We start from the raw sequence: 24,527 nt of genomic DNA on the forward strand, positions 1-24,527 counted from the left end.
ATATCTTCCAAGAGCTCAATAAGCAGTGGAAGTATTGTTAATGCTGCTAGACAATATTGACCTCCCATGGTTCCACAAATTCTCTAGTTTGGCCCTGAGGGTGCTGGACTAGAGAGATTCAAACCTGTACTCCACCTTTGAAGATCACCTATACTAAATGCATTCTTCCTGCACAAGCACCCTTCTTATCACATATCTGTTAGGACAATCATGAAATATTAACAACTTCTTTATGTTTATTCTGTAGCTTCTTCCAAACATGTATATGCTATGTGATGGGGTCCCTGTCAGTGTTCCCTCTAAGCTGTGTGGCAGCACAGCTTCACAGAATCAGCCTCACCCAGTCAGAGGCTCAGGGCTCCGTGTATGAAGCTGACGGACTAGCAGAGGCTGATTAATCACCTGTGAAGCTGTTTATTCTCAAGCACAGATATGCTGATAAATGAAATTAGAAATATGGAGAATCTCTTTGAAGAGAACTGCAGGGTGTGTGAGTAAAAGAAATAAACCTATCTCTAATTGCTGGATTTCTTTCTTCTTTGAGTAGGTAATCCACCCTTTAGTGAAGCTCCATATTTTGCTGATCAGACTGGGGTATTCGAGTACTTTGTGAACACTTCTGATCCAGGGGGCCATGCTTTCACACTCCGCCAGGTGGTGATTCAGCGACCCATCACTTGGGCTTCTGATGCGGACCAGACCATCAGCATTATAGGAAATTTTAAATGGTATGTCAAATTCACATTAACTAAGCTTTCCAGAATTCAATTTTTAGGCTTTTTTGTAGTTTACTGAATAATATAAAAAAATTAAAGCATTTTTTATTTTTAAGTATTTAAAATTTAAATTTGCCATATATTATTGGGAGGGTGGTCAGACAATTTATTGATTGGAAAAAAAAGTAGTTTTTTGATGGTTAAAAAGAGAAATTGTCAACATCACAATCAAGCAGTATTTTTTCTTTGCCTATCTCTAAATTCAATTATTAATAGAAATATTTTTGCTGGGCTGTGTATACATGGTAAAATCAATGTTTACTGATATTCCAAGGCTAATTTTAACCTAGGTATTTCCAATTATGTGCCATCCCATGCCCTCTCATGGGGCAGCTAGTGTCTTGATTTTTCATTCCAAAGCTAATTTGTGAGACTGATACCTGGAAGTGTACACATCTGTCTTTTTGAAAGCCAAGTATTGCAAGTGATTTTTATTTAGAATGGTGAAAATATTGTAGGCCATATTAGTGGCAGCTTGCAGTATTACGATAGAGATCAGATTTTTGTTTTTAAAATCCAGTGCACATACCTGTCCACATATTTGTAGCCAGGCTGAATGATTCCACTTAAGCTCTGTTGTACAAATAGAGAAGAATTTAAGATGACTATAAGCTTTGGGTCAGGAGTGGTTATGCGCTCTAATATCAATGTAAATATTTGGTATTACAGAAATATTTTGTAATTGAAAGAGTTAATTTGGTTACATTGGTCTTGGGGTGCCCCCTTCTGTCCAATTCCCAAAATTGCACTGACTTGATTGATAGTGCACATGAAATACTGCATTCTAGGTAGAATAGTGGTAGAGATGTAGCCGTGTTAGTCTGGGGTAGCTGAAGCAAAATGCAGGACAAGGTAGCACTTTAAAGACTAACAAGATGGTTTATTAGATGATGAGCTTTTGTGGGCCAGACCCACTTCCTCAGATCAAATAATGGAAGAAAACAGTCACAACCATATATACCAAAGGATACAATTTAAAAAAATGAACACACATGAAAAGGACAAATCACATTACAGAACAGAAGGGGGATGTGGGGGGGGGGGGGGAAGGAAGGTGAATGCCAGTGAGTTAATGATATTAGAGGTGGGGAAGGGGAAATGTCTGTGAGTTAATAGTATTAGAGGTGATAATTGGGGAAGCTATCTTTGTAATGTGTAAGATAGTTGGGGTCTTTGTTAAGTCCCGTGCGGAGGGTGTCGAATTTTAGCATGAATGCCAGTTCAGAGGATTCCCTTTCAAGTGCAGATTTGAATGTCTTCTGAAGTAGGATGCAGGTTAGCAGGTCATTGAGACTGTGTCCTTTCTGGTTGAAATGACAATAAACTGTTTTCTCTTTGTGATCTTGTCTGATATCTGTTTTGTGGGCATTAATCCTTTAATGCATTCTAGGTAATGATGGATGTGAATGCATCAATCAGTGAGTAAGTCAAAGGACATTCATAACCAGATAAACTAAGAGGCAATCCAGTGAGCTTGTACACTGGAGTTGGAGGTCTGTTGACTTACATGCAAAGATTAATTGGAGAAAAGAGGGGATGCAAAACCAAACTTGTTCAAAGGTTGGTTGGTGTAGAAAATAATAGCAGGAATTTGGGGTTCTTTGTTCCATATTGTCAAAACGTTCCTACTCTGTTACTGTTCTGACCTCTTTCAGATTAGTAGGGCCTTTCATTTTCTTTTTTTCTTCTGCTTAATTTTTCCCCAAAATTTACTGGTATTTGTCACTGCAGCAACAAAAGCTGCTGAAAATCAGTTGCAAAAAACTATTAATTTTTCTGAACAAATATCTGCATTTATTTTGGCAGACAGCAGGCCTTGGGGGTGGGGAAGTGATTAATGTTTTGATGGATGGAATGCCATGTGGTTTGCTGCAGAACACAATGTCACCTCTGACTTTAAGAGAATAATATATTTTTTTCAACCGCGACCCCCACGACTAGGCCTGGCTGTTGGCAGCCACATGGCATGGCGCTTAGATCCGGGTGGCCAGAGACTGGGCCTGGCCATTGGCAGCTGTGCAGTGACCCCTGAGAGAGACATCCGCGACCCCCTTGGGGGTTGCGATCGATGAGTTGCGCTCCACTGATTTAGACCACTCATCCTATAATGGTTGGACGGTGAAGCTAGACAATTTCAGACCAATTTTAGGGGAAATTTTGTAATCTATATTCTGTAAAAGGTCAGACTGCGTAATTACAGTGGGTAAGTGCTTAATTCCTATAGTGCCTTTATTCCTAAATCTTAGTGCTTTGCAAAGGTAGTTAAGTATCCTAAGTTATTTCATGGACAGTGAGTTGATGTGATTTACCCTGGTCATATACCGTGTCTGTTGGTTGGGAGTTGGTCTCCTTATATTTGGTTTGTATGAAAATCTCTGTAGAAACAGAGATTAATCTTGCGTTTTAGCAGCAGTGACAATAAGACCTGAAAAACTGGGTTTGATTCCATTGCTCTAGACTAAGGTTTGAGAGATTGCATGGGATTTACCAAAGCTGTGCAGCTCACATTGATGATGTGGTTGCAGGACTGAATCATCTTATTAAAGAAAATACTTATTCCTCCAGTGTGGGTCATTGGAATGTCTGTCAAGCTATACAGAGAAGACTTGTAAATGGCGCAGTACCACCTTTATGCTAATTTTCTTTATTTTTCATTAAATGTTACCTTTCTCTTGCAGGGTAAATGTGATAATAACTTGTGACGTATACATAGAGCACTCGGTCAATGGCGGCGTGTTTATTGCAGGAAGAGTGAACAATGGTGGGATATATGTTCGACGTAGCAGAGGACTTTTCTTCTGGGTGTTTGCAGATGGCACCTACCAAGTCACTGGTGATCTTTGTAAGTAACTCGTTATTAATGTGACCTGACCTCCTTTAAAAGCCTGGCATTTGGTTACATCTCAGCCCAAAATAAACCCAACTGAACGTTTGAAGAAAAAGCTAGAGAAAATACAGGATGCTTATTTTCATAGATGGTACTTAAAACTCATTACAAGACAGTGGGTTTATACTGTATGCTTACTGCATATATTAATCATCCAGTAGTCTGAAGGCATGTGGCTTTTTTTATTGATAAGCAGTCACTGTCTGTGCTGTATGTGCTAAATGACGTAAGGTGTCTATCAAGAGGATGTCCGTGCAAGTGCTTAGATACCAGGGTGGTGGATGTGGTATGAGAATTTAGCAGCACTGCACAGTCAGTTTCATAGGATGATCAGAAGAATTTATCCAGCTGGAAACAAGGAGACTTGAGTAGACAGAACATGCTTCAAACTGAAACTTAGCGAAGTTGTTAGATTGAACCTCTCTAATCTGTGAGACGATGTTCACTACTTGAAAGAATCATAAATAGTCAAGGTGTCAGTTTTATTTCTTACCAGAAGGTATTTCCAACAAAAGAGTATTTTATTACGTAGCACATCAATTCAGTTTTGACTCACAGGAAAGAAGACTATCTATTGAATCACTTAACACTACTTTCTGTAGTACTTGACACTCTGGTCTACTATCAAAATTCTGATCATGCCGTACCTGCTTATCTGGTCAAATCAAAAGCTTAAATATATGTTGGTGTGTCTACTTTTCTTTAAAAATGTATTAAACTCAGTTTTTGGCACATACTTAGCACTAAGGTTGCTCTCTACTTCAGTGGAATGACCATATTGCTGATAGAACTTTTTTTAAACTTTACTACCCATCTGGGTCAAAACCCTACAAGTGAAAGGGTCCATATCCCATGGTAAGTCAACTGACTTAAAGTCAACAGAGGCAACTGATCTCTAACAGACACTTGTTGTTATTTTGGATAAAATGATTGGAAGGACATATGGTCTGGCTAGCCTAATAGGATGTCTTTGTGGGTTTTTTTAAGGGCCTGATTACTGGGTTTTTTGAGACTCTCCTCCCCCACATACTTGAGGGTAAAGTTGCAGGTTCTCAATACTTTTGAATATCAGGTGCTAAGTATCTAGGCAAGAAATGGAACATCTCGATTATAAGCTACCCAGGGGATTAGGAATTGCTCGTTATCCACTAACATTGTGTATGTGTTTCAGCTGGAAAGGAGGTCCTGATGAAAGGAGTGTCTGGTGTGCGAGCCAGAGTATGGCACACGCTCACTCTGAAACTCAAGGTAAGGATACAAGTTGAAAGCCACAAGAATTAACCAAAATATTCTTTGCATAGATCACCTTTACATTACAGCACACCGTTATCCTGTGACTGTGTCAGTAAGTGATAGTTAAAATAATAATACTTCGTGTGTTACATCTTCGAAGAGCTTTATAGACACACATCCTCACAAAAGCCTAGGAAAGTGTTAATCCTTTTTTGCAGAGAGTTGTGGCACAGTTGGGTGAAGTGATCAGTGCAGTACTACAGAGGAAGTTTCTGGAAGACTGGGATTAATCTCTATAGTCTTGAGTTCTCAAGAATGAGCTTTAACCCCCCCCAGACCATGATTTGCATAAAGTTGTAGTGGAGTTAAAATAACTTGGTTTTGCTTTTTGGCAATCCAGTATTCCATTAAGTGATTTAATCTGCCCTGCTATATACCACAGGCTTTTGTATTTCACTCAGTACCCCTATATTGAACCCAATAACATGTTTGTTTGACTATAGTATGCTTTCCAGAAAGTCATCTAGTCTTAACTTGAAGGTATCCGGAGATGTGGAGTCCAGCACTTCTTTTGATAGTTTGTTACATTGGCTAATCATCCTGTTTTTTTAAATTCTGCATAATTTGAATTTGTCTGGCTTCAGCTTCCTGCCACTGGTTCTTGTATGCCTTTCCCCATGCTGTTGATGAGCCCTTTAGTAGTAGTAGTAGTAGTAGTTAGTAAATTCTTCCTTTGAAGGTTCTTATCCACTGCAATCAAGTTACCTCTCAGAGCATGTTTATATGGTAAATTAGTGTGTAGCAAACTGAAGTGTAAATCCACAATGCTTCAGCAGCTACCTGTTTCTTTGGGCCTACTGCTGTTACACGTAGGCCAATAGTGTGCCAAAAAAGTAAACTTTCTGCACAATATTTTAAAATTTTGCAAAATTCTTCATATTTTATTTATCACAGTAAGGTAATGTAATCATGCTAGGGTCAATTATTTTGGTAACTTTATTTCAAATTAGCTATCAGCAAGCATGTAACCATACAGACAAAAGATTCAGGAAACATTTTTTGACCAATACATTCTAGGCATATTAATACAGAACCCCAGTAGTAATTTATTTATACTACAATACAAAATGTATTTCCTGCATTCTTGGAATCAGTGCAAAAGGCTTGGAGGAACCAGGGGTCATGGAGATGCTGAGGGAGAGGGATGTCATTGCTGGGAAGGAAAAGAGCCTGGGAGTGAACCAGGAGAGGGTGTGTGGGAGAAGTATGGAACAGATTTTTTCTAAGGGGGGCAGAAATTGTTGGGAGCTGTGAATTCTACCCCATGCTGACCCCTATCCTCTTCCATTCAGTGAGGCATATCTGCCCTGTCCCTGTGTTTTCCTGCACTCCTGCTCCTTCAGGCATTTGTCATGATGCCCTCATTCCCATTCATCTCGATGTTACCACACTAGCTCCTGTTCGCCTGCCCCTGTGTTCCACCCACTTGCCCTTCTGTCATCAGTCTTTGACTTCCCAGCAATTTTTGTACCCTGCTCTGTTCATGTCTCCTCCATGTCCTGTCTTTTTCCTGTGTCCAGGATTCTCCCAGACTGGTAGTGTGCAGTGAGCTGACTTCAAATAATGTATGTGCCTCTTTTCTGCATGCTTTCACATTTTTGGCATCCTTTTTAAAATAGGGATTGCTGAATTGGACACAGTATTCTACGGTCAGTCTCACCAGTGCGATATAATGAGCTACAGTTGCCTCCCTTTACCTGCTTATTACTCCCCTGTTTTAAGAGAAGGGACTAGAAAAGGTGTCCTAAACATTGTATGCCCCATAATATCTGGGCCAACTACAGTCTATATTTTCTACAGCTGTTGAAAAAACAATAAAGAACAACAGATTCACCCTAGGACTATGGAATGGTTGTACACTTATGGATAGAGACAATGCACAAATTCCTGAGGCTATGTTCTTGTATCCAGAGAACTTGCTCGCTGTAGTATTGACGTTGCATCACTGAATGAGACTAGATTGGCCACAGAAGATTCCATCAGGGAGCAAGGAGCTTTTCATTTGGAAAGGAAAAGCAGATGATCAAGACAAGATTTATAAAGCTTGATTTTCCATAAGAACGTCACTCCTGAGACAAATTCCTGGCCTCTGTGTGTAAATAAATGAATATCTCATTAAGCTTTGATTTCTCCTGAATCCTCTATGGCATGTAATTGTCATCAGTTCCTTTGTGCCTACACTGACCAGTACAAAGGTAAGCAAGGATCAGTTCTACTCTGACTTGGACTCTATCAGCAAATCAAGCCCTGCATATAACAAACTCATCCTTCTGGGAGACTTTAACACTAGAGTTGGTAGCAACAGCAATGGCTGGAGAGATGTGATAGGACAATACGGAGTAGGAAGGATGAACAGCTGTGGACTCCTTCACTTGTCTAAATGTGCAGAACTGTCTGCTCATCAGCAACACCATCTTTAGGCAAAATGATAAATATAAAATGACAAGGATGCAGCCAGAGTCCAGACAATGGCGCATGATTGTGTTATCACTTGTCAATAAGATGTCGGCCATGTCAGAATTGCCAGAGCCATTTGTGGTGCAGTATACTAGACAGACCACAGGTTGGTCAGAGCAGTGCTGAACCTGCATATAGTCCCATCACAGTGTAAGCATCCCAAACTTAATATAACAGCCTTCATTATAGCAAAACTCAATCATGGCATCTTTCAGATGCAGTTTCAGCAGTCTTATGACGACAAGCTCTGTTCATGCCTGCCAGTCACTGGCAGCTCAACAGAAAAATGGAGCCAGTTTAAACATACGATTGTTGATGTAGTTAAATCAGTGTTGGGACCAAAGAAAAAGTTACACCAGGATTGGTTTGAGCACAGCGATGACCTCACCAAATTTCTAAGTGACAAGCAGAAAACATTTGCTGATGAGAGAATGAAATCACTTCCATCTCAAAGAAAGATAGATTTAAGTACCTACAGAGCAAGACCCAGTCTGAACTATGGAGAATGCAGGATTCATGGTGGGAGAGGAAAGGTGCAGACATCCAGAATTACGCAGATACAAAAAAGGCAAGGATGTTCTATGACTCTCAAAGGAGTCCATAGACCATCTAAATCTGGCACAGCCCCCTTGAAGTGAGCAGATGGCACAACCCTCATCAAAGACAGAGAGAATCATACAGAGATAGTCTGAACATTTCAAGTCTATTCAGTACGCCGTCCACAATAGATTAGTGTGTCCTTAACCTTTTACCTGCAAAAGCCATGAAAGAGGATCTCGATCTCATTGGATGTAGGGAGGAATTCATAAAAGCCACCAAACAACTGAACTCTGGTGTGGAAGAAAACATGCCAGTGAAATAATTCACCAGTGCTGAAACTTCAGATGCATTTGAAATCTTGAATGGGGTGAAGCAAGGCTGTATGTTCTCCAGTGCTGTTCATCTTGTCTTTGCTTGTGTTCTCAGCCATGCATGAAGGGACTTGGATTTAGGGGATAAATATCTGCTGCTGACTTCATGGCTCCCTCTTTGATCTTTGAAGACACTGGAGAGGCTTTTCATGGAGGCAAGTTTTTGCTAATGATTGTGCCTTGATGGTTCATAGACAAGACAAACTTTGGGTCATCATTGATTTTTCTGAAGTATCCTGGCTCTTTGGCCTCACCATCAGTCACGGGAAGACAGAGGTCTTGTTTCAACCAGCACCTTATTCCAATGCCCCAGTGCCAGCCCTCTCCGTTCAAGGCACACCGTTGAAACTGTGGATCAGTTCAAATATTTGGGCAGTACCATTTCAACTGATAGCCCCCTTTATAAGGACATCTCCAGAATTAGTAAAGCCAGACAGGGCATTGACTAACTTTGAACAAAAGTTCTTAACCAACACAACATCTGTGTCTCCACCAAATTGAGTATCTACAATGCATCTTTCCTGGACTTTTTATAGACATCACATTAAATAGCTTGAACAATTTCACATGCACTACTACTGCTTAATAATGAACATTCTCTGGCAGGATGGAGTGACCAATATTAAGACTCTTGAGGGAGCAAACAATCAGCATCGAGGAAAAGTTATTGGTAGCACAACTTAGGTGGACCTGGCATGTCATGAGAATGGGAGATCACCATCTCCCAAAACAGATCTTGTATGGGGAGCTGAGACAAGAAAGAAGGGTCTCCATATAAGTGTTTCAAAGGTAATCTGAAGAGCAGTCTCCAATGGGCTGGGGACCCAGGCCTGCCCACACTGGTCCTGGGCCAGGAACCTGGCAAATAGCAGTTGCCTGCTGAGTATCAATAGAGTCTGTTGCCAGCCCATTGCTTGGTTTACTTGGTATATAATTACGAAGGCTGTTCCAGTCACACTTTTTTGAATATTGGCACAACATTAGCACTTCCACAGTCTTGTGGAATTTCTCTTCTGTGTCATAACTTATTTAAAAAAAATAACATTAGTGGGCCAGAGACCTCTTTTAGACCTCTTTGGGTGCTAATTATGCATGCCTGCTGATTTTTAAAAATGTTTATCTTTAGTGGATGTTGTGTGACCTCCTCCTTGGTTACTTAATAGACTGGAAGGTACATCCTCCTCCTTGTATACTAAGAGTACATTGTCCCATTTCATTTTAAGTTTTGGAGCAGAAATCTTTATTAAATATGCAGTCTCTTTCTGTATAGCTAGTAAGAATTTTACATAGCACACCATCTCTAGCCATAATTTGGCAACACTTATTCATTACCTTACTGGAGCACTGTCAGCAGTGCCTTAAATATTCATATCTAGCCAGCTTTTTGTGGTGCTAACTCATGTATTTAGAAGAATAGATGTCATATGCTTTTCTATGGAACTTCTACAATCAGATTTCCTGCCCTTGTCTAGACTTTGCTATTGTACCTGGTCTGACTCCAGTAAAGCACAGTCTTGAAATAAATCTTTTTTGAAAATTTGTACACTAAGCCTGTACCCTTGTTGCCCACATGCCAGCATGTTTGCTGTAAGACTGGCTTTGTGCGTGTTCTTAGATCACCTTAATCTTCTTAGAGTTGGAGGTCAAAGAACTGTGAATTCAGTTTCCATTCATCCACAGACTGTGGGACCTCAAGCAAGATTATTTTCTTTATGCTTTAATTCACCTCTGTAAAATGGGGATAATGAAACTTGAATCACAGGGATGTTGAAGGCAAAAAAGTGCTATTTGTGAAGTGCTCAGATATTGGTGTGGTAGAGAGAAGATTGCTAGTATTATTTTGGAACTACCTCTTAGACATGATACTGTAGTTTATAAATATTCCCAGATAACCACCTATTTGATGTCATGGTAGAAAAATTGGAACTTCCTTTCAAGAGTTCTATAGTGGCCAAATAGGATAATCCCTGCTGGAGTGTGGTTTCCTTCTGTTAAATCTTTCTCCTGGAGTGCTTTTCTCTGGTTATAGCAGCCTTTAGAAAAATGTAAACTCTGTAGTTAGTGTGTGTTTTTTATTTGTTACTGCCATCTAGTGGAAAAGAGTTGCAGTAATATTATGACTTAAAATGTTTCTATATTGAAAGTTATTAATTGCACTATCCTATCCAAAAGAAGTAAAAATGTATTTTAGTTACTATTCTGAGTGCATACAGTTCTAATACTTACAGGGTAGAGCTTCTGATTCCCGTTAATGTTGGGGAGTCAATGCGGCTCTCAGAAAGTGAGCTGGATTCCGTCTCTCCTTGGGTCCGTCATTCAAATTAGTTCTATCCATGCAGCTCCACTGAAGACAATTGGAGTTGGGAGTCTAATGGCAGATTTGGCCTAGTGCAACTCTTAGGTCACCAGAAATAAGAGGAAAACCCAGTTTAATTCTTAAATTCCAGGTTGAGTTGGTAGGGTCAGAGCTTAGACTGAGTACTTCTTTACATGGAAACTATAAACATATTTGATTTGGAGTTAACTGAGCTGATAAACGTAACCCTATGATGGAGTATTCTAGTCACTTTTCAGTGGAAAACTGCACTTGAAGCACTGTAAAAGGGCTAACGTTTTCACAAGTACTCCAATATCATGCTGACTTTCCCAATCTCTTCTCCCTGCCCCCCAAATGATAGGTCTGATTGGGAAACTGGTCACTGGATTTGCTAAACTTTCTTCCCTTTCTTCTGACAGGGTTCATCTGCCTCAGGATTGCTTAATGGTTATCCTCTCTGGGAGAACGTCACCATATCTGAGACAAGTCATGGCTGGGCAGCTATTGGAACTCGTTCCTTTGGATTTGCGCAGTTTGACAATTTTCACATTGAGGCCAGCTGAAGTTGATGGCAAATTTGGCCGAGCCAGTTGTTTTATTGCTGCTTTGAATCTGAGCCAGTTCAAATTTTGCAGATTACTTGTAAATACTGTTTTGAGGTGGTATTATTAGCCAGATTTCAAAATTCCACCCTTATTTATTACTGTTTGTTAGGCACTTACTTGAGAAGATACACGTGCTTGTGACTTAATCAAAAGGATGCTCTGGGATTTTACCATTTAATTTCTAGAGATAAGCAAACAGGAGTCAAACCCTTTTGAATTTTTGGAATTCAGCCATCCCAGTTAACATAAGTTTTAAGAAATTAACATGCAATACTCAGAAGCTTCATTTTTAACGTTTATATGGCTCTGATGTTTTTTCCTTTCATCATCCAACTAAGAATTCATCATCTAAGCGTAGTGAACATAGTCCTAAAAAAGTCACGTTTACTGTTCCTAAATTTCCCTTTCAACAAAATGCTTATAAAAATATTTTGCCTTTTTTTCTTGCCTTAGTCTGAGGTTAGGGAATGCACAACTGCAAGTGCATTTGAGTTACTTGTCCCAGTTGTAAATGAAACCTGCCATTCCCTCATTACACATATTTTGAGGCTCTGTTCTTTGCACTGGAGTACAAACTCAACTTGCAGTTGATCTGGCCATTTATGAAGTGCTTTATTTTAAAACTACCTCTCTCATTAATGACAATGTAGCAAATGAGCTGAAAGCTGTTTAATGCAATCAGCTGTTGATATCCCCAGTCTTTTCTGTTCACTATCTTGGCTGCTTTTCCAGGAGTGGGACGGGAAAGATGGGTGTCTGAATTTGGTGAGGTGCATAGATAATATGGCCATGATCTCTTGAAGTACAGATGAGTATATTTCCTCTAGAGTTGACACCCAAGATGTGTGTGCCACTTAGCTACTGAATGGTCTAATAAGTAAAGATCTCATTCTGAGATGCAGAAATTCTCTTTCCCTGGACATTGGCAACAATAAACTTTTCCATTCACATCAGGGCAGGACTCTGAACTAGCTAATATGTGAAAAATGTGCCTCTTTTCCTAAAAGGTTTGTCAAGTATCTTCCACTTACAATATGGGATTCTATTCTAAAACAAAGAATAAATTAAGTATAATTACATTCTACAAATCCTCAGTGGAGAAAAGCCCTCTCCATTTTGCTGTCATTCCTTGGCTTTCCAAGTCACTGCACCAGCTGCAGAGTTAATTTGTTCTTGAACATATAAGTGAGTCTTCAAGTACCGAGTAAAACTCTTATATATTGCTACTCTAGGTTCTGTAGACTCTTGCGTTTTTCTCCTTTTGTTTGTTCATGTTTTGCTGGGTTTAGTTTGGAAATAGTCTTCTGGTAATTCGGTGAGTAAGATCATCTTGTCATACAAGGAGGGAAAACTTTCCATACCTCCTAATTGATTAATACTTACCAAATTTCACTGTTTTAATTAAGGAAATCCAATAAGATAATAATCTAATTCCAGAGTTGATAACCCATTTAAAACCTGGACAAGATGCATTTTTAGGCAATCTCCTGTCATAAAAGACTGCCTGCCCCAAAGTATCTCTAAAAATACTGAGCAGAGTTCTGATCCACTTTTATTGGAAGACTTAACTCTGTCAAGCAACTGATTGTTCTGAATGGTCCCTTCAGACAGACATAATTTATTTTCTTAAACGGTTACACTGGTACTACTTGTGACTATTAACAAAACCCTTTATACACAGTCTCATACGTTGAGGTAATCTTAAATTCACTAATAGTTAAAATCATTTACAATTTTTGTCATGGTCAGTAAGCAAGTTAGTTTTTGTTTGATAAATGAGAAGAAAATGTCTAGGCCAATATTCAGATGGGAGCACAGGTTAGATAGGTGTCTAATTTACCTAAATAAGTAATCCGATTTCTAGAGAGGTGTAAGTGGGAGCTGCACATGTTCAGCACTTCCTAAAATCAGGTCACATGTGGGTCCCTGAAGTTGGACATCCATTTGAAGAATGTGAATAAGTGTAAGTGACTATATTTCAAGAAAAAATTAGAATAGCTGGAACTAGAGATCTTTTCCTAATGGGGGATTTGTGCAGGAATTCTTGGTAACTCTATTAGCTGCAGGGTATGTATGTATTGGTGATGGAACAGCACCGATGATGCAACTATTCCAAAGAATACAGTTAACATTTTGCATTTTTGCACTAGTTTATTAATCAATTGTACTGTTTTGCATTATGGACTAAATGTTATACATTATTGGGAATATAGTTTTTGTTAACTTATAAAATTAAAGTTATACAGATAAAATATTTCAAATTATTGTGATACTGTTTAGTGAAGTTTTGTTGTGTAGTCATCTTATACAGCTAATTCCTTCCCCTTGAATGGACTGTAATGCATTTGGCAATAGCAGATAAGCTGTTAAGTGCTTCAGTAAGAAACAGATTTACATGGTTGATTATAAATACTAATGATTCTGAATAAGCAAATAAAACACTTAAAAACCCCTTCTTTTGTGCAGAGCCATTCTGTAAATGCATTTTAACATTCTTCACAGAGAAGATTGATAATTGACATTTTCTAGGGCCTTTACACTTAGCAAAGAATATGAACTCTTTTAATGTCCATTTTTGCAAAGTGCAGAGTGTCTTCAGACGTCTTTTAGCTTCACTGGAAGTTGACCACCTTGCAGGATGAAGCCTGAGGTCTATTTCTCTACAGCTAGGTGCCCAGTTGTAATATTGGGCTCAAGTTTCATAGAGTTAAGTGACTTTTACCGTCCATTGAATTCAAATGTGTGTGTGTGTGTGTGTGTGTGTGTGTGTGTGTGTGTGTGTGTGTGTGTATATATATTATATATATATATATTGTTAAAAAATTCAAACTCCCACTTTAAAGAACAAAAATTTCCAGCATAAATAGCCAGGTTATCTGGCCTTTTTCTGCCACTTGCCATGTTACGCCACTTGCCATTTAGGCTGGTAGCTTAAATTTTCAATGCTTGTTCCTGTAAATAATAAGCCTTCAAGTGTCTGAGCATCCCCCAACTTAACAGCAAGGGTGCTGCTTCAGCTGCAGTGGAATTTCCTGTTATAGACTATAAACCACTTAAGACAATGTTTCTCAAACTATGGGTCATGACCCAGAGGGGTCACGACTAACTTACAGGTGTGGGGGTCGCAGCTGGATCCAGTGGTTTTTTTTTTTTTTTTTTTTTTAAATTTGTATCTCCCTGCGGTCTCCGTCCAGTTTTAAAAAAAAAAAAAACCTGATGGAAGCCCGGCAGGGACAATTTTCCTCTGCCACTTCTGGCAGGGGCAGGGGAGTGAGGAGCGCCGCAGCATCTAGTGAAGGGGTGCCAGGAGGGGGCAGTTGCCAGGTGCCACGCTAGGGGGGCACTGAAGCGCACGCTGCTCTGGCCAACGTGAGCAGCAGAGACCAGCAGCTGGCCATGTGATACCTCCCCTACAAGCTGTGAGCTGAGGTAGCTGGACCGGGTGGCAGGAGCAGCCACTTTAAAAGTTTTAAGAGTTTCCTCCATGCCTGGTTCTGCGGGAGAGGGGAGAGTTGATTGGAGCGGGCTCCCCAAGCTGAGGATGCCTGCCTCAGGAGCAAAGGGAGTGCACTGGAATGGAGAGGTGCTATGGGTGCCTGCCTCTGAGGGGAGAGATGGGTGCACTGGGATGGGGGATGCTAGGGGGCCTGCCTCAGGGGGAGGGGGGAGTGCACTGGGATGGGGGGACTCTAGGGGGACCTAGCTCTGAGGCAGGGATGAGTACATTGGGATGGGGAGACTGGGGGGGGGGCTGGCTCAGGGGGACGGGTGGGTGCAGTCCCAAACTGGACAAAGTGGTGCAACTTTTGTTTAACAACTTTGACTCCCACCCCACCGCCCCCCCCCTTTTTTTTGCTTAACAACTATGGTGAGGCTGGGGGGGGGGGGGGTCACACAAATTCATTTAGCATTTTAGGGGGTCACAGTATCACAAAGTTTGAGAACCCATGACTTAAGTAATGCAGAGGTTAGGTCAGAATAAATTTATCATAGATGCTGGCCTAGCCCAACAAGCCAGTTCTTACTGGGCTACAAGATATGTAGGTTAGTGTTGGTTCAATCAGTATAAATCATTGTTGGGATTTTCAGAATAGTCAAGGAAATGTACACACATGTGATTTGAAAAATTTCAAGCAGTATCTTTTCTATTATTTGGACTTTCTAAGATTCTTCAGACATGGTTTTAGGCATTCATGCCACCAATATGTTGAAACTTTAGCTATTATGATTACTTTCTGTATCTGATGTAAAAGTGAAGATTGTAATTGGATTCAAAGAATAACTAGATACATTCATGGCGGATCAGTCCATGGCTGTTCACTAAGATGAGCAGAGATGGTGTCCCTCGTCTGTTGCCAGAAGCTGGGAAGGGGTGATAGGGATGGATCACTTGATGATTACCGGTTCTATTCACTCTCTCTGAAGCACCTGGCATTGGCCACTGTTTAAAGATAACATACTCGGTTATTTGAACCTTTTCTCTGACCCAGTATGATTATTTTTATGTTCTTTGACCAAAACCAATTGTAAAGGCTTTGGATTAACCAAAGGAGAGTTTCTCATGAGAGCTGAAATCAGTTATCTCCTAAATACATGTCAGTTTCCTGATTTCTCCCCCAACCTCCCCCGTTGCCATGTAAAGAAAAGCATTTGCAATCACATTTTCCATTTATTTTAAAACTGCAAAAATTGGCAGGAGAATACAGGCATCTGAAACAACCCTGAACTTGTGGGTTGTTTTTTTGAAATTGACTGGATTTTAAGCTGACATTTTTCTTTTAAACCATCAGATATATTAATCTATAAACAGGAGGCGCATGGAAGAAAGTCAAGCGAGAAGCTGTGGTCTATCTCAGATTATATCTTTAATTTTTTTTCTAAGTTAGCAGAACCCAAATACAACTGCCTCAAACTGTCTGGCTTGCTGGAGCTGATATTGCTATGTGAGAGAGATGATGGTTGGTGCTATTGTATGTACATTTACTAAGCCTTATGGGCACTTCACAGGGATTTGTAATGCAACTGTGATTTGCAAATTACATCAAATGTGGATTAGTGAGGTGTGACTTTTCAGTGGTCTAAGTGAATGAAATATTTAGGTACAGTCCAGATTCTAAAGGAGTTTCAGAACCACAAAAATGGCTTCAACATTTATTGCTGCTCTTTTAGGTGGCTAAGGACTCCAAATTATCCTCTGACTTTAGGTCTAATCCCTCCAGGTAAGAGAGAAGCTACATGTGCCTGCATGGTGTGCACATCTATGCTTCCATTGCTTGGGTTCACTTTGTTGGGTGTTTAACAGGGCGATTAACTTGTAGGTTTGTCGATGCAGCCCCTTTCATGAGCGTGAATTAACACAAGCACAGGACCTGCTTTGTAAAGAAAACAGTTCCCAATTTAAAAAAAATCTTGCAAGGCTTTGGTCTTAACAAAGCAGCATTTTTACTTACCAATGACTGGGATGCAAGCTTTTTTTTAAAGTTCCATATAGTATGTTTTGTTCATACTGAAAAGTAGGATGACAGTATTCCATTACAATTAATGTGTAGGCTTGCGAAAAACAGAAAAATAAAATGGCAGATGTTTAGCTGGGACCCTAACAAAGATGAGTTATTGCTGTTCAGTTTCAAGACATTGTGTGGAGTTTGAAGCTTCAGAAATCATCCTGTACACAGGGGTAATACGGACAAACACATTACTATCCAGCAAATTTTGCTTGTTATTTGACATGCTCCTTCCATTTCTTAAGCTCCGTATTATTTAGGCTTTGGCGTTATCCTGATAATAATGTTCTTGTTTGTAAAATCAATGTGCAAAAGGAGACAAGGAATAATTTCCCAGAGTAAATATAAGCCAAACTAAAATTCTGTAAAACGAGCTGAATGACTTTGAAGGTAGTGTATAAAATACCCCCCTATTTGCCATTGAACATCCAAAAGTCTGGCTAAACACCACTGTAGGAAGAGGGAAAAATCAGCCCAAATATTTAAAACGAGTTCTTCTCTCTTTGCCCCCCCAGATGTTTAGTGGTTTAGATTGCATGGCTCCAATTTACAGCTCTTCCACATGGTAAGGGAATATTTATCCCCATTGTACAAAGTATAGGGAGGACATCCACCCCCAAGATACCATAAAGAACAGGACTAATGTGTGGAGTTGTATTTTAAGTCATTGGCTTGGATTAGAACTAAGGCATGTGGGTCCTCAGAAGCTTGCTGCAAATCCTGGACTGCTGTGACACTAAAACCATCACAGTGCTAGAGGGAAAGGGGCTCACTGGAATCAGTTTCAAATGGCCTCAATGCAATGTACTTCAATTCACTTACATCATAATCTGAATCTAATAGGTGTTATGTGAATGTGTCTTCTTCGGCCACCTCCTCAATGTGAGGATGATGCCTGCCAAAGAGGGGGGTTCCATTGGTGGGTTTTTAAGTGGTCGTTGAGCCCAATTTTTGCCCTGCAGCTTTTCCCACAGAAGTGACCAGTGTAATCTTGGAGGAGACGTTGTTGTCTGAAGTGTTGTGCCTTTTCTTTACTCCTTTGTTGCTTCTCTGTCTCATAAGTATGCCTCTTTTTCCTCAAGGTGAGCTGGGACTTTGTGTAGGGTGTAGGCCCACTGCGTTCTGCTACATATAGTCTTGTCTCTGTTGGGTTGATGCTTCCCTTTTTAAGGTGTACTTTCAATATGTCTTTGAAAAGTTTCTGCAGCCTTCTATGAGCCCTTCTTCCCTGACTTAACTAAGAGAAGAGTACTTGCTTCAGGCAGCAAGTGTCCGGCATACGCGCACAGTGGCCAGCTCATCAGAGTTGGTATTTCATGACCCGGGCTTCTATACTACTGATGCTGGCTGCAGAGAGAACGTGGACATAAGTGCTTAGGTCTTCCCATCTGGTATGGAGAAAAAAGAAATAGGAAGAATTTTGAAAATGCCAAAACCTCTCTTTTGGAGATTCTTAAAATTAAATGTTTTGATTTTTGGTTCAAAACAACTTTAAATTTAGAACTTTTTATTTTTTTAGATAAGAAAATTAAACTAACAGTAAAAGAGTGAAACAGTTTCAAAATTATTAATAAACATTTGGATTGACCAGAATTGGTTTTCTTTTAAAGATTTTTTGTTTATGGTAATTTTTTTAAATTGACTTCCTGTCTATTTTAGGTGGTAAAACCATCTCCCATCAAGCAGTGATCCAGAATTTATGACTTGGCTGATGTCTTCTATGCTGTGACAGTGGCAGGGGGCTAGGTGGAGAGGGAAAACATTGTAGCTACGTCTACACTGTGCATTGTTGGGCAAGAAGATATGCAAATGAGGTGTGGTGATGACTATCTAATTTGCATACCTAATGAGCTGCCATTTTTGTGGAAGGGGCTTTTGCACAAGAAGGAGTGGTCTACACCGCTCCTTGTACAAAAATCCCCGCTTGCGCAGGAGCCGTTCTTCCTGAAAATAAGTGGCAGAACGGCTCCTGCGCAAGAGGGGTTTTTTGCACAAGAAGGAGCAGTGTAGACAGCTCCTTCTTGTGCAAAGGCCCCTTCTTGCACAAAAGCCCCTTCCTCAAAAATGGGGGCTCATTAGGTATGCAAATAAGGTGTGGTGATATTCATTGCCATGCCTCATTTGCATATCTTCTTGCGCAACAATGCACAATGTAGATGTAGCAACAGTTTTAAAATTCTCAACTGAAAGGCTCTGTGGTGTACAGAGTCTGACTACGGAGTACATTATTATTATTTGAGTCAGTCTGAAAAGAGCATGCAGCAGTGACAGACAGCAAATCCTATTAAGGATGTCCATTCTCTACTGTAATGTAATTGCTCCCATGGTGGGAGCAATAAATGGCAGTGTTCACGGAGCTGTAAAACAGTGAGAGAGATCATTTGGGTTTTTTGCTGAGTTGAGGTGAATGCTCATACTTCAGTACGAGATCTGTAAAGCTGCACTGGGGCGCACAATGGCTATGGCTCAAACGGCCTATTTCTGTTCGGTCTGATACGGCTGGCTAATGGCTCAATTTGAATTTTCTTTCATTCTTCTATTGATGCTTTATCCTAAAATGTTTTTTGCCCAGGATCTGTGGACTTCACTTTGCTTAACAGGACAAAACGAACAATAGAAGATTCATCATCCATTTCACCTCCCAGCCAATGTAGGATTATTCCCTGTAGTCTATTTTCAAGTGGCTTGCTTCATCTTGTAAAGTGCCATGTTGGTGGTGCTTCCACCTCTTTCCAACACGGGCTTATTCTACAGCTGGCTTGTCTTGCTACTCAGAACATTTTGCTAAGGTTTAGCTTACATTTTCCCTCTTAATTATTTCCCACTATTTCACATTATTCATCTCTGAATCCCACTAAATTATCTTCCATTTTGGTGTTGAGAACCTCTTGAGAAGTCAATCTCCTCACCATGGCAGGCAATTCTACCTCATCTCATTCATAAATTTATCAAGCTCCATCTTAAAGCTGCTTGACTTGTTTGCCTCAACTGTTCCTGTTGGGAGGCTGTCCCAAAACCTCTATAATCAGGGCTCGCCAAGTGGCGGTGAGCCCCACTCGCCAGCTGCGTGGTTCTGCGAGCTGTGCATGCGCAGCTCGGGCGGCACCAGCTTGTAATCTACTCACCACAGGTGAGTAGATTACATGATTTATTGAGCCCTGTCTATTATAATATATGGAGATATACCATCTCATAGAGCTGGAAGGGACCTTGAGAGGTCATTGAGTCTAGTCCCCTGCCCTCACAGCAGGACCAAGTACCATCCCTGACAGATTTGCCCCTGAACCCTAATGGCCCCCTCAAGGATTGAGCTCACAACCCTGGGTTTAGCAGGCCAATGCTCAAACCACTGAGCTATCCCTCCCCCTGATTTAAAAATCTGTTACACTAATTAATACATGACATATTGTATTGCATTAAGACCAGATCTTTGCTGTTTGGTAGAGTTCTGGCTCTTCTGAGTCAGATGTAGCAAGTACTAGCTTGAGCTGTTCGAAAGGTTGATACATCTATTCTCCAAGGGTAGTATTAATTTTCTTTTTTTATTTGATTTCATATTAAATAGCATGTGCATTGTTCCTTGTTTAATATCCCTTGTTTTAATATATTTTCTTCCACACATATGTCTGCTTAGAAATGTGTGTTTATTTTGTTTGTATTGGTGGTGCACATCCATACACACACTACTTCAATATTGGTGGTGCACATAAGAAATTTCAACCCTCCCAAGAACAGAAAATGTTAGAGGGAATACTGCTCATAACTCCTTAACTATCATCTGTAGATACTTTTCACACTCATGATTATCAGTGGAGTTGCTGGTTATGAGTATAGGGCTCACATGTCATGCTTTGGTTAATTGCTATATATTTGAGAGAGTCTGTCTGCCTGAGAACTTCTAGATGGTAAGTGCTAGGACCACCAAATTTAGAATACATTTTCCTCTTATTGTTACGTAAAGCAAAATAACGGTTTGATTGAGCCAGGAAAATGGGATGTGCCTAGAATGAGATTGCTTCTAAGAAAACCATACAGAAAATAGACATAATTACAAGGCAGGTGAAACGGGCTGGGTGGGGCATCTCACCCCATCTGATACTGCCTTAGCCTCCCACTCTCCAGATGTCCTTTTGAGAGAGGAGTGACCGAAGCTCCCCGATTCCTATGAGGACATGGTTGTCTGTTCCCCTTCGTCAGAGAACAAGGGGAAAGTGCACACTTTGCTGCATTCCTCACTCTGAAGCTACATCTAGACTGCAGGCTTCTTTTGGAAGAAGTTATTTTTGGAAGATTTCTCCTGAAATAACTTCTTCCAAAAGAGTGTCCACACTCCCAAAGGTGCATCGCTTTTTCGATGTGCTTGTGTAAGAGAGCATCCAGACTGATTGGATGCTCTCTTGTGTAAAAGGCCACCTGGGAACCACTTCAGCCAGGGCTTTAGGTCACTAGTTGCTTCCAAGTGCTGGTGCTGGAGCCTTGCAGAGACACACACTTAAAGGGACCCCCTGGACAGCCGTTTCTCTGCTTCTGCTGTGTGCTTGCTACCTCTTCAAGGGACAGCAAGCTCTTGCAGTGCCTGCTGTGGTTGTCCTGTTTTTTTGGATGCCACAGCTTTTCTCTTGGTGCCACAGAGCTGGCGCTGCCCCTGGGCATGTGATGGCCCCACACGGCCATGCTGCAGTTTTTGCAGCACTTTGTGCTAGCTGCCTTCCTGGTCTTGACCAGGCTCAATCCCAAGCTCATTCTGGGGACCCTCTCCCTGGGTGGAGGAGCTACACTGTGGCAATCGCAACCCACTGTGGAGAGGTGTTTCTGGAGGCTTGAAACCAGTTTGGATAGGTGGGACCGGCTGGTCATGGAGCAGTGGGATGACCAGTGTTGGCTCCAAAACTTGTACATGCGGAAGGCCACCTTTTTGGAGCTGTGTGCCTGGTTCGCCCCTACCCTTCGGAGACATGACATCCACATGCGGCCCGCCATCACCATCTGTATGCTCACCACCCCAGACCGCTACCGGTCGGTGGGTAGCCAGTTTGGCATGGGGAAATCCACTGTTGGGGCCCTCCTCAGGCTGCAGTCCTTGCATGGGGGGCAGGGAGGGGAAGTCTTGGAAGAGGGGGACCCTAGGGAAAGGTGGGTTGAGGGCTGTGGGGGGTGGAGTGGGGATGGGGGGGGAAGTCCTCTGGAGCTGCAGCAACCAGCAGTGGACACTTGCTGGAGCTGCAGCAACCATGGAGAGGCTCTTCTCACCTGGCCCTAAGCTGCTGCAGTGAGAGAGGATTGGAGTAGCCCCACTTCCTCGGGCAGCTCTGCTCCCTTGAGAAGCCTGCATACTGAACCTCCCATCCCCAGATCAACCCAAAAGCAATGATTTAAATCAAAGATACATTCTTATTTTTGTTTTTTGGAAAATAAAATTAGAGTTAAGGACCTGAGAAATGCTGGGCAAATCCTTTTGTTATGTATATATTCAATAGAGGGGATTCCTGTAAAATCCTGCAGATGCCTTTTGTCAGTTGGCACCCTGGTTCACAACTATTCAGCTCAATAGATTTCAATACCAGGATCATTTGCCTAATACGTATTCTAAATATACCTTTATTATGTTTGCTACTAGTCTAAAGAATTTCTGTCCATATGTGTTGTTTAAACCTTCCAAACTACAAATATTTATAGAGGCTTATCATGTCCCTCTCCATCCAAATAATTGTATAACCAAACTAGGGAGATTTCAGTGCTTCAGGGGGGAGCTGAGTTAGTCTGTACAGAATAAACTTAAAAAACAACAAATAGTCTGGTAGTACTTTAAAGACTAACAAAACATGTAGATGGTATCATAAGCTTTTGTGGGCACAGCTCACTTCTTTCACTTCTTCAGTCACTTTGGCTCCAATGTTAGAGCTAGTTTAACTTCCTTCTACTCGTTCATTTTACTAGTTACTTTGGGTTTTCCTTTGTCAGACTGCAGTTGGTAGGACTGAACGTTTTCATTGTAACCCAGCTTTTCTAGTATGTATAAAATTAAACCACTGCATTAAGAGGTGTCACAGATCCTGTCCATAAGAAAATGAAGATAGTTCAGCTAGTGGGTGATCTGCCATTAACCACTGGAAAGCTTTGGCTCATCCTCTATGCTTTTGTATCTCACACATGGAGACTACAAGGAAAAAGTTCCTGAATGCTAATTTTCAGTTCATATGACGTACACTGTATGGGATAGAGATCTACTATACATGTCTTTTGCTTTTGCCTGTTCTCCAGAGAACATTGGGAATTACACCCCTTTTTTCTAATTAAATCAAGTGCAAAAATAGTTTCTGATCATTTCCCCACCTTTTCTTTGTTCTCCTCCCCCCCCCCCCCATTAAAAAATAACTGCTGGATTTAGAAACACTTGGGGTCAGTCTTCCCAATATCTTCAGGACTGTGAGGTGTTAATAGTCTCAAAGGTATTTTTCCTTCTTTTTCAGGTTTCTGTTTCTCATCTCTGTGCCTTTACCAGCAAAATCTTTTGCAAGCAAATTGGTTAATGCAGCCTGGTGCTGGAAAGGTGCTGCCTTGCTTTTATCATTTCAAAGACTGATTACTGCAATTCTCTGCCTGCCAGCCTCCCTGATGCCTTTTGAAGGCTTTTGCTAGGGGTACTTAGCGATTCTAGGTCATTTCAAAAGAGACACCACTTTGCAGAAGTTTCTTTGGCTTTCATTTAAGTAACATGTTGATTAAAACATCAGTGGGTTGTTTTGCACATCTCTGCGCGTGTCTTTTAGTCTTACGCCTTCATACCTGAATGTTTTTCTCCATCTGTACATAGTTGTTTGTTCAGTGTTGTTGGGCAACTCCCACCCTTTCAATTCTGTAGTGAACTGGCAATTGTGTAGGTGTTACCACTGCCCTCAATTACATATAATTCACTGTGTGTCATAGGCCCTGTAACTGCTAAGAGCTATTCAAGATTCTCCGTCAGCTCAAGTAGCAGGGGTCAAAGCTTTAAGAGCAGGATGGTCTGAATTTTATCCCTGAAACTTCTGAGACATTAGTGAAATGACTACACTGCACAGTGTGCTGTCCTAGATGGTACTGAATGTATTGTATTATTTAAAGTTATACAGCTTATTAAAGTCTTTGAAGGTCTTGGCTTTTCAACTTGACATTTGGGACATGCCAATCGACTGATGAAAACTAACTTTTAAGTAAATATTACTATGAAAATTTGTTTTAATAGGAGCGATTTAAATTAATTTTAAAAGCAAGTATTGAGAGGCTCACAGGGTGTTGTTCCTGACATTGTGTTTCAATTTCCTCATTAGGAAAAAGGTACAGTAATTCAAGATGCTATCGAGTCATAAGCTGTCTCAAGTGAATCTGAAAGTTGGATTTTTCTTTTTCAAGGAGCATGTATAAGGTGCTTGTAAGAGCCTGCTGGGGCCCACAGCTTCTTTAGACTCATAATGGGTCTCCCCACAGATGGTCCTGCTTTCTGGTGTTTCCCCCAGTAACTGCACAAATCCCTGAAAATCTGACAGGATTCTCTAGAAGGAAGGGGAAGTACAAGACTCTAGTAGTCTGTTTGTGGGGAAATCTACAGCACACTCAGGGTACAGCTAGACTGTGTGTGTGTGGGGGGGGGGGGGGATACTGGAGGTATCCTGAAAAAACCTCTACCGTGTCCAGGGAATGTGTTTGCTCTTCCGCATTTTTTTTTTTTTTTTTTTTTTTTTCAGAAGAGCATATGTGCTCTTTCGGAAGCCCCTGTATTTCTCATTCTACAAGGAAG

The 24,527-nt window shown here is 40.9% G+C and overlaps 1 protein-coding gene across 3 annotated transcripts in view; it reads left to right on the forward strand.

Moving 5' to 3' along the window:
- Positions 1-13,698, forward strand: part of GALC (galactosylceramidase) — a 53,309-nt gene extending 39,611 nt beyond the window's left edge. For all 3 annotated transcript variants that reach the window (XM_006112029.5, XM_006112031.5, XM_006112030.5), the window contains 4 exons: positions 548-728; positions 3,455-3,618; positions 4,835-4,911; positions 11,061-13,698. In XM_006112029.5, coding sequence (XP_006112091.3) covers positions 548-728; positions 3,455-3,618; positions 4,835-4,911; positions 11,061-11,204 — 566 coding nt within the window. In that variant the 3' untranslated portion in view covers positions 11,205-13,698. The remainder of the gene's footprint in view (positions 1-547; positions 729-3,454; positions 3,619-4,834; positions 4,912-11,060) is intronic.
- Positions 13,699-24,527: the final 10,829 nt, after the last annotated feature.

The sequence above is a fragment of the Pelodiscus sinensis genome, chromosome 5 (genome assembly GCF_052426305.1).
Source record: "Pelodiscus sinensis isolate ZL-2025 chromosome 5, ASM5242630v1, whole genome shotgun sequence".
NCBI classification, from domain to species: domain Eukaryota; kingdom Metazoa; phylum Chordata; order Testudines; family Trionychidae; genus Pelodiscus; species Pelodiscus sinensis.